General features: G+C 45.2%; 1 protein-coding gene and 1 pseudogene across 1 annotated transcript in view; one reads left to right on the top strand and one right to left on the bottom strand.

The window, feature by feature from the left end:
* The first annotated feature begins 1,017 nt into the window (after window positions 1–1,017).
* PPP3R1 (protein phosphatase 3 regulatory subunit B, alpha) overlaps window positions 1,018–10,694 on the top strand; it is a 69,072-nt gene continuing 59,395 nt past the window's right edge. Inside the window, exon 1 of the mRNA XM_045788135.2 lies at window positions 1,018–1,467. Coding sequence (XP_045644091.1) covers window positions 1,465–1,467 — 3 coding nt within the window. The 5' untranslated portion in view covers window positions 1,018–1,464. The remainder of the gene's footprint in view (window positions 1,468–10,694) is intronic.
* On the bottom strand, window positions 6,928–7,535 carry LOC148109666 (small ribosomal subunit protein eS12-like; annotated as a pseudogene).

The raw sequence follows: 10,694 nt of genomic DNA, 5'->3' as shown, positions 1-10,694 counted from the left end.
TATTTTCTTCACTATTCTTATCACACCTCTCCCCTCGGCTCCCCCCTCCCCATTACTTTCCTCAAGCTCTTCTGTATTCCATTTCCCATTACAGTCTAAATTTTCTGCGAATGGTAATTGCCACCAAAGTAGATATAGCCCTACTAAAGGGATAAGTGGGCAATCATCTTCGAATGTGTTTCAAAAACAAACACTGGGCACCCCGTCAAACGGCAGCTTGGAGGGTTTAAGGAAAATACAGAACTGGGTGAGGAAGTCTTTGCGGGAGTGGGAAGCAGTCCTTCCACTCAGCTGTTTTGTGGCTCAAGCCTCAAGCTGTAACCAGCTTTGGCTCTTCTTCCCTGTCTTTCCAAACTGTCTCCTGACCCTGCCAGCTCATACTGGGGTGTGGGCCTGCCGGTGCTGCACCGGGGTGACAACAGTCTAGATGCGCCGAGCAATTCTGTAGTGGGTCCAACTCGGTACACTGATGCAAAGATACCAAACCTCCAGAGTAAACGGATTCCCTTCTAGCTCCAGGGCTTGGATCTTCCTCTTTTTTTGTTTTTGTTTTTTTGGTGCACTGTCTGGGTGGCTCTGACACCTTAATGCCGCTCATCTGCTGCTCCTCCCCCTACTCCTGGATCCAAGTACGCCTTCGCCCGGAGCTCGGGCACCCCTCGCATTTCCTCCCTCTCACTGCACCCTCGCATTTCCTCTCCTCCTCCCAACCCAGCCTTCCCCCCCCACCTGCCCGCCTCCAGCCACATGACAGGAAGGGCTCCGCCACGCGACGTCACCGACGTCCGCGCCCCCGTCCCTGTCGCCGCTCTCCCACCCTCCGCGCACCGCACGCAAGGGGCGGCCCACGGTGGGGAGAACGTGGTCGCGCGCTACGCGATCCCCAACCAGAGCTCGCCAGAGCACCCCGGCTGCCGCCTCGGAGCCGGCGCTCGGGTTCCCGGATGTGCGCCGCTCGCGGAAGCCCCGCCCCCCGCCGGCTCCGCGCGCGCCCCCGCCCTCCGCCCCGCTGCGCTCCGCTTTCCCCTCCCTCTCTCGCCCTCCCCCTTTTTCGTGCCTTGAGGTTGCGGGTCAGCGGGAGCCACTGCAGTGAGTCCGTCACGGCTTCGGCGCGAGCGCTAGTCTGCAGCTCCCGAGCCGCCTGGCCCCCTCTCCCCCTTCTCCCTTTCCTCTCTGTCTTTTCCCTTTCTCGACGTCTCTCCTCCCGCTCTGTCTCCGAATCTCGACCTTAATTTCTCTTCTTCCCCGCCCGCTCCCGTGTGCCCAGTCACCCGGCCGGCGCGGGCCCTGAAGCACCGCCTCCCCTCCCCCAGTCTGCACCCCCTCCCCCGCGGGCGTCCCGAGGGCCGCAGCCGCCCCAGCCCGGCGTAGCTGGGCCGCCGCCGCCGCCGCCGCTTCCTGCGGGAACCCTTCTGAACGCCGACACTCTCCTCCTCCCGCGCGAGCCGCCGACCGCCGAGCAAAATGGTGAGACCTTTGCTTCCCCAATGCACCATCCCTCCTCCTCCTGCCGCTTCCAGGGGCGGGGGCGGAGGCGGGGGCGAGCCCCACTGCCCCCGGCCGGCTTCCCCCAGCGGAAAATTCGAGAGACCCGGCCGGGCTGGGGCAGCGGCGGGTCCGAGAGAGCCCTCAGCTGCCCGGGTGCGTTGGCGGCGGGCGGAGGCGGTGGGCCGACTGCTTGACAGGACGGCTGGGCCCCCGCGCCAGCCCCCGGGCCTCTGCGGGGCGCCCCTCCGCTCCCTCCCCCCGCGCCCGCCGGGAGTCCGCCCAGGCCTCGACCCCCTCCTCCCCGGCCGTCGTCCTGGTCCTGGCCGCTCGTCGCTCTGCATTACTTCTTTCCGGACCCTCCTCCACGTGGAGCCCCCCTTTCACCCCCAGACTCTACTTCAAGTTCAGGCATATTCCAGAATCCTGGGGGGAAATAATACGTGGTAAATGGCTTTTTATATAAGACTCACTTTCTCTCCAGAGCTGTTCTTTTCCCACTCCATTTTCAAGCAGTGAGCCCTCCCAGGAATCCTGCCACTTACTTCTCCCTCTCCTGTTAATATTTTGGTGCTGTTTGCAACCTTATGGGGTTCCTTTCGCTGCTGCTTTTCTCTTTGCATTGGCGAACCGGAAAGCTCCAAGGTGTATATTCCTGAAAACGTAGTCTAACTCGGTCTTTGATAAATGGGGATACTTGTTTTCAATGCTTCCTTACTGTCAAGGGCTTTTCGTTTTCTTTGTTACCTTCGTAAGTGTCTGTCTCTTGTGGTTGTTTTTGAATCATGGCGATTTAAATTTGTCTTTCCTTACCCTCACATTAATCCCTAGGTAGAATTCATTGCTGTAGTGTTTCAAACCGACGCTAGGGGTGTGTCTCCCGCCTCTGTCGCTGTAGCCAAGAAATCAACGACGCCCTTTTAGCCTGTTACCTTACCGGTTCTCTCGCTCTGGGTAGCCTCTGCAGTTTCCTCTTTGCAGTCACGAATTGTATACGTAGTAGAAAAAGTTTGCAGTGCTTTTCCATATGTATCAAATACTCAGGCATATGATTTGGTTGTTAGGCTTTTTCTAGAAGTCTTCCAACAGTCGTCAGAAGATTTTTAGACCGATTGTTTGACGTTGGGTAATTTCTTGGATTGTATTTCATCCTGTATGTAGAATTTAAGTGTTTCAAAATAGAGTGGTGGATTAGCGAAGAGAGAAAGTCTGTTGACTGCAACTTAAAATCAATTCGGAACAAATTGTTCAATTAAGAACAAAATTAAACTAGAAAATTCAAGTAAGTCAGTCAGCTTTTATTTAAAATACAGGACAAATGATTAAGTGCACTTATCAGTGTACTTAAAATCCAAATTAGGAGCAGAGTTAAATGATTAGTGAGTTTGATATATAGAGGAAGTTTTTCCCTCCCAACTGGGGAGGCAGCTCAAAGACAACTTTGGCCCCCAAGTTACAAAACTTAGGTTTTTCCAGGCTAACAGCTTAGATCAAGGCCATTCATAGTGCAGTCTTTTTGTTGGCCTAGTGTTTTGGAGTTATGAATTGCACTTTAGTGCTTTAATGCCACTTCCTTATACATGTATTTTACTTGAAGGTCAGAATCTTGAAGATCTTTGATCAGTGCAGTGAATGTTTTTTCCAGCATTTGTAAACAACACGTTGTGAGGAGTAATGATCCAGCCTTTTGTTGCTTATGTGTTATATGTCAGAATGAGCTGGTTTCCAAGTGTTGTTGTTGTTTTTTTTCCTTTCCTGTACTGTGTCCCCTCAGGACCTTCCTCTCCCCCTGTTTTTTGACCAACAGATTGAATTTGGGAAATGCTGTTTTAGCTCTTAAATTTACCTTCCTGGTACTCAGTGTTTTCTTATCTTAAAAAAATACTGTAAGATTTACCTTTTGATACTGTTCCCTTCTTGGTTATTTCCCTCTTTCCATTTTTTTTTTTTTTCCCCAGTTATTTTCTAATTTACTCTCGGTTCTTTTTCTATCATTCTCTCAATACCATTTCAGGACCTGGTTAATTTGTTGTGACAGTGACTCTCCAGCTTTAGAATTATTTTGGTCTGTTGAATGCAGCACTGATTTGAAAGTATCAAGACCATACCTATTGGTCAACTCTGCTATATAAGATATTAACTTAAATAATTTGGGCTTTGAAGTGATCTGGTTCATATTTCTAGTTAATTGAGCATGAAATTCTGAAAATTTTCACTCCCTTTTAGAAAACTTTATAACTATCATGACCATATTGACAATTTTGTCACTGGGTTGTAATTTATGAATTGTGAATATCACTGATTAATTCAAGTAAGGGGAAAGCAAAAAGATGGGATTGAAATTACTAACAATCTTTTCTGACAGCTATTTATTTTAGTTGCCATGTTAAAAGTAGTTTTTTTTTTTTTTTCCTGAGAGTTAAGTCTTTCCTTCCCTTCACCTCTTTTTGAATTTTAAACTGCTGAGCATCCAGGTGGGATGAAGATACTACATACACACACACCTGAGTACTGAGCTTCTAGAAATGCCTGCCCGCCCATGGTCAGTTGTCTGATAAAATAGTGTATGTTTACTAAAGTGAATAAATAGATTTCTTCATATTTTTTTTTCCCTCTAGGTAGGCATCTGTGTTTTAGAGTAGTTCAGTGTTATTGACATGCAGAAAAAGAATAAAATGATCAAACAGAAGAGTGTTTTTGTAGGTCTGTGTGATTGAAAAGTCTCAGTCATTTTTGGAGGAGTAAATTTTGTAGGGGTATTTTTATTTTATTTTTTAAAAATTTTATTTATTGATTTATTTTTAAAGACTATTTGAGACAGAGAGATAGAGAACGCAGAGGGAGAGTGAGAAGCAGCAGCAGACTCCCTGCTGAGCAGGAAGCCCTATGTGGGGCTGGATCCCAGTTGGAATCATGACCTGAGCCAAAGGCAGATGCTTAACTGACTGAACCACCCAGTCACCCCTGTAGGGGCATTTTTAGAAACTTAGTAAACTTTTTTTTTTAAGATTTTATTTATTTGTTTATTTATTAGAGAGAGAATATGAGGGGAGGGGAGGGGCAGAGGAAGAGGGAGAAGCAGACTCCCTGCTGGGCAGGGAGCCCAGTGCGGGGCTGGATCCTAGGACCCTGAGATCAGGACCCGAGCCAAAGGCAGACACTTAACCGACTGAGCCATGCAGGTGCCCCAGGAAACTTAGTTAACTTTTCATGCATTAGAAATAGTTTTTAACATGTACTTAGGGTAATTTAAAGATAGGATTTTATATTGGATGAGTATATGAATACAGTGTGTAAGTAACTGGCTTTTCTTTTCTATTTATTTATTTATTTATGTATGTATTTATTTATTTATTTTTAAAGATTTTATTTATTTATTCGGCAGAGAGAGAGAGAGAGAGAGAGAGCCAGCGAGAGAGGGAACACAAGCAGGGGGAGTGGGAGAGGAAGAAGCAGGCTCATAGCGGAGGAGCCTGATGTGGGGCTTGATCCCATAACGCCGGGATCACGCCCTGAGCCGAAGGCAGACGCTTAACCGCTGTGCCACCCAGGCGCCCCTATTTTTTTTTATTTTTTATTTATTTTTTTAAAGATTTTATTTATTTATGTGACAGAGAGACAGCCAGCGAGAGAGGGAACACAGCAGAGGGAGTGGGAGAGGAAGAAGCAGGCTCACAGCGGAGGAGCCTGATGTGGGACTCGATCCCAGTACGCTGGGATCACGCCCTGAGCCGAAGGCAGACGCTTTAACGACTGCGCTACCCAGGCACCCCACTGGCTTTTCTTTTAAATTTGTTCTTAGGAAAACCTTTAATTTTATAAATGACCTTTTCATGTCTTTGTGTTTTTAGACTTTTTATTAAAATTATTTCTACAATCTGGGGCGCCTGGGTGGCTCAGTCGGTTGGGCTCCCTGCTCAGTGGGGAGCCTGCTTTTCCCTGTACCTCTGCCCCTCCCCCTGCTTGTGCGTGTGCTCCATCTCTCTCTCTTAAGTAAATAACACAATCTTTAAAAAAAATTATTTTTACAATCTGTAAATATAACTTAAAACATTTGTTGCTGTCCGTGATACCTGCACTCGGGAGTTACACAGAATGTATTTTAGTTCAGATTCTGTGACAAAGGCTGTATAGCAACAACAAAGTAAGCAACCTCTCTTATGGCCAGCAGAATTAAAATTCACATTAGTCATGAGGAGAAAATTTCTCTGCTCATTATGTCCCATAGTGGATGAGAAAATTAAAAAGGCATAGATGCGAGGTAGAGAAGCTGACTGAGGGTCAGTCAGCAAGGCAAGCAATGTGAGGGACAGGTAACCGTGGGTAGATCAGGCATCTGTAATAGATAGTAAGGCACGCAAAAGGACAAGGCAGTATAAGGAAGTCAGCTCGGGCCAGGAGGATTAAGTGAGTCAGACCGTGGACCCAGAGTCTGGTCAAGCAACAGGGATTCATTCATATCACAAATACTGGTAGATTTTGTCTGCTGTTCACTGGTTAGTTACTGTGCTTGTTTGTTGAGGATATTAAAATGATTAAGGCAAATTTCCTATCTTCATTTAAGTTTAGAACATTAGACAAATGCTAGTAGGTATGAAAAACGTTAGTCCGAGTTATATGAATAATGCATCCAAAGCCTGATAGAAATTGAGCAAAGAGCACGATCAGTTTCATCTGGGATTAGGGAAAGTTTTATGAAGGAGGTGAAAATTGAGTTGGGTCTGAAAAGGTTATTAGGATTGTAGAAAGCAGAGTTGGAGGCATCTAGGAAAAGACTTTTTAAATCCTGGAGATAGGATGAGAAAACATATTTGGAGCGCTGATAACTTGAACCAACAGTGTCAGCATCACTTGGGAACTGGTCAGGTCCTACCCTGGACCAGCTGAATCCAGGACTCTAGCGATGGGGCATGCAGTCTAGATTTTATAACTTCTCCATGTAATGCTGATACATGCTAAATTTTGAGTATATTTTGAGAGCCACTATTTAGAGACTAGCAAGGAATGTATTTATTTAAATCTTAGTTGAGTATCTGTTAACATACCTCACATTGTACAAACATAAGACACATTTATAATTTCCAAGGAACTTAATCAAGTGAACAGGACAACTATGCATTGTGATGTGTGCTATTCACAAACTGAACGTGGGGTGCTTAAGAGTACTTAGCAGGGGAGGGGTGCCTGGCTGGTTCAGTCATCGGAGCACGTGACTCTTGATCTTGGGGTTGTGGGTTCAAGCCCCATGTTGGGTGTAGAGAATACTTTAAAATCTTAAAAAAAAGAAAAGAAAAAGGTACATGGTAGGGGAGAGGCTTAATCCAAACTGGGGTGAGGATGGGGCAGGGAGACGATTGTCACTCCGAGAAAGCTTCGTGAAGAGATAGATGGTATCTGAGCTGAGTCCTTTTTTGTCTTTTAAACAAGAACCAAATTTTTTATTCATTTCTTGCATTTGAAGTATTCCTCGATGACATCCTTTGCCTGAGATTCTTTGCCATATCCCTTAACCACCACACAACTGCAACCAGCCACTTTACAGGGTTTTCCTTTTATTGATTGATTGATTGATTGATTGATTTGACAGGGATAGAGACAGCCGGCGAGAAAGGGAACACAGGCAGGGGGAGTGGGAGAGGAAGAAGCAGGCTCCCAGCGGAGGAGCCTGATGCGGGGCTTGATCCCAGGGCCCTGGGATCACGCCCTGAGCCGAAGGCAGACGCTCCACGACTGAGCCACCCAGGCGTCCCTACAGGGTTTTCCATCTCTGTCAGTTTTACAGAGGCCTACCCATTCACCTAATTTCTTGTCATCAACCTTGATGAAGTTGATTTGGTGTTCAGCACAAAGGGCTCCACCAACCTGACATACACAGGCTCATCACAGTTGGATGCAAGCACACAAAGATGGGCTTGGTGGTTGTCTAAGGCTTTGGTAGTTTTGCACGTTCCATGTGCTGGGCCATTGCAGGTGAGGGCAGTCTTCAGCACCTCTAAAGCAGTATTAACGTCCATTACACCTTCAGCAGCAGTGCCTTCCTCGGCGATGGCGGTGGATGACGAGTATAGCCAAATCTTGACTGCACCCAAGCCTCTGCCTCTGTACAACTCTGGCGGTGGCAGGGAAGGGGCTGAGCTGAGTTTTAAAAGGATGAGTATTTAGCCAATGAGAAAGGTGGTCTAGATAGAGAGCTTTATGTTTAAAGCCATAGAGGCATAAGATACACAAGCCTGTTCAGCATACCTGGAGGATAGAGGGTTAGGGTGGAAAGAAGAAAGAGGGTGGTCAGTTAAATGAGGCAAGATCATAGAGGAGTTTGCATATCATATGCAGGAGTTAACATTTTTTCTTCCTAAACCAGTGGGAAACTATTATTTTTAAGCAGGAGAATGACAGTGTCTCATTTACTTATTTAGAGAGATCAGTCTGGTGGCCATCTGGATAATAAAATAGGATAAATGAATATAGGTATGGGGGCCAACTGAGAAATCGCTACAGTAATTCATGTGAGCAGTAAGGACTTAAAAGACCGTAGGAACAGTGCAAATGAATAGGAGAGACCAGGTATGAGACACATTCTGGGAGTTAGAAGATAGGACTTGGTGATTGTTGGATTGTGGGGAAGAAAAGCCACCCTGTGTGGCTTCTGGCTTGGGTGACTGGACAGATGATTGTGCCATCCATTCAGCAGATACTTATTGAGCACCTACTTGGGTAAGATTCAGTTCTAGGGATATAAGAAATGTCCTGTCCTCAAGAAACTTCCAGTTTGCTGGGATGACTGTTGTATTATCTCTAGCATTCTCTCATCATTTGGTAATTAATACTTGGAATGCTATGTTGCAAGATTCTGTAAGTTCAGTAGGATAATACTGTGAAGTATTAACGCTGCTTGCTGCATAGATATCGTGGCCTAGAATAGAAGAGACCTGATAGCCTGAAGGTAGGAAGAGGCAATATATTAGAGCAGTGATTCTCAGTATGTGAATCCCGAACTGGCTGCATCAGCATCATCTGGGATCTTTTCAGAAATGCACTTTCTCTGTCTAGGAGGTATAGGAAAAGGAGATATGAGGGAGTAATGTTGATTTCTGTTTTGGACATGTTGAATTTAAAGTAGTTGTGGGCCAGAGTGCCTGGGTGACTCAGTTGGTTAAATGTCTGCCTTTGACTCAGGTCGTGATCCCAGGGTCCTGGGATGAAGCCCTGTGTGGGGCTCCCAGCTCAACTGGGAGCCTGCTTCTTTCTTTTCCTTGCCCTCTGCCCTTCCTGCCCCACCCTGCCCCACTCTCTCTTTGGAGTAAATAAATAAAATGTTAAAAAAAAAAAAGTAATCATGTGTCATCTAGGTGGCAGTGGTCAACAAGTAATTGGCTTTCTATATCTGGAGCTCAGAAGAGAAATCTGGGCTGGGATTAAAGATTTGAGCATTGTCTGTGCAGGTCTATTAGGTAGTAGTTGAAGCCATGAAACTAGATGAAATCCTATGGAGAAAGAATATAAAATGAGAAGAGGGTAAACCCTAAGCACTGCATTTAAGAGGTAGATAGAGGATGAGGAATCTGTGAAGGTTGTTTGAGAATAAATTGCCACAGAGAGTTGGAAAATTAGTAGAGTGATGTCAGATTTGAAGGAGTCAGCAGTGCCTAGATATTGCAGAGATCAGGAAAGGGAAGACCTTAAAAGTATCTTAGAGGCATCAGGAGAGTTCTGGTGACCCTGGCAACAGTACAAGAAAACACGATTTTGTACTGGTAACAAGGAAAGCCAGGATGCAGTGAGTTGAAGGATAAACGGGTGGCCAGACATTGAGTATAGACTGTTCTTTAAAGCTTTGAGTAGAAGGAGACAAGACAAAAGCTATGGAGTTTAGGTTTGAGGAAGAATTTATTTTGGGGTAAAAGTCATAGCCTGGAAAGAGGGAGTGTGGTTGAGGATTCAAAGGGAAAAGATGGAATTATTAATAGTTTGAGGTTCCCCAAGGAGGTAGGAGGAAATATGACTCTCCCTAAGCAATAAGATTTTTTTTTTTCATCCATTAACATGAGAGGGAAGGAGATAAAAATGAAATCTGTTATAGAGGTCGTAATCTTTAAAACAGTAATTTCACTTAAATCCTAGGTAATGAAAATAAGATTGCAAGGGAGTGTAAACTCTGAGAATGCAGAGGCCTTGTCTTTGTCTTTTCATTGTTCTATTACAAATAGGTGGGATATACCAGATATTAAGTACTTGTGTTTGAAGAAGAAATCTGTGAATGAGTAAGTGGAATAAAGGAGTGCTGGTGAGACAGTGTAGGCAATGAGTGTCGGTTCCTTTTCTGAGACATTTATGAAGAAAAGCACAGAGAAAAGTTAACTTCAGTGGTTTACAGTTGGGATGAGTTCTATTTAGGATGGCAAATGTTGGTATTCTTTTCATTTCATTTATTTCAGAGAGTGAGTGAGTGAGAGAGCACAAGCCCGAAAGGAGAGACAGGGAGAAGCAGACTCCCTGCTGAGCAGGGAGCCTGAGACCCGGGGCTCAATCACAGGACCACGACCCGAGCCAAAGGCAGACACCTAACCAAACAAGCCTCTCAGGCACCTAGATATTGGTATTATTTAGAATTAGAAGAGAAGCCAGGCGAGGGAGCTGTAAGAAAGGATAATTAATGGAATGAGTCCTAGAAGTGGCAGAAAGAAGATGGATAAAGGGAAAGAAGGGACATCCAAAGAGAGGGGAAAAAATCACTGAGGTGAGTAGGCCATGGCAACAGATACGTTTTAATGGAGTTCTTGCAAGGTGGCCTAAATTCTCTCAGTAATTCGAGATAGCTTGAGGCAAGATCATCTGAAGTTGAGATTAAAGGCTGAGGCAAATGGGGTGAGATTGAGGGTGAGGAGTATGGAAAAGAATTATAATACTGATTTTGGGGTATTTGATATTGCAGTTAATAGGGTATTAGGTAAATGTTATTAAATAGTAAGTGGACCCAGGAGAGAGCACCAGTGGGTCAGTGACCTAGGGAATGAATCCTAAGAAACAGGAGTATTAACAAGAAAAGAGGTTAATACTTTGTCAGTCTTTGTTTTAATAACTTCTGATGAAGTTACATAGGTCTAAAAAAACCCATTTTCTGAGTTCGGGTTTTATGTAAGGGGAACATCTAGTTGTAGATTGATATTCTTAATTTTTTTTTAAAGTTCTGAAGACACTATTGATACATT

This window comes from Ursus americanus, chromosome 7 (assembly GCF_024610735.1).
Source record: "Ursus americanus isolate L20-20 chromosome 7, mUrsAme1.1.p, whole genome shotgun sequence".
NCBI lineage: Eukaryota > Metazoa > Chordata > Mammalia > Carnivora > Ursidae > Ursus > Ursus americanus.
The sequence above is the reverse complement of the archived record's forward strand: the minus strand, read 5'-3'. Positions and strand labels throughout refer to the sequence as shown.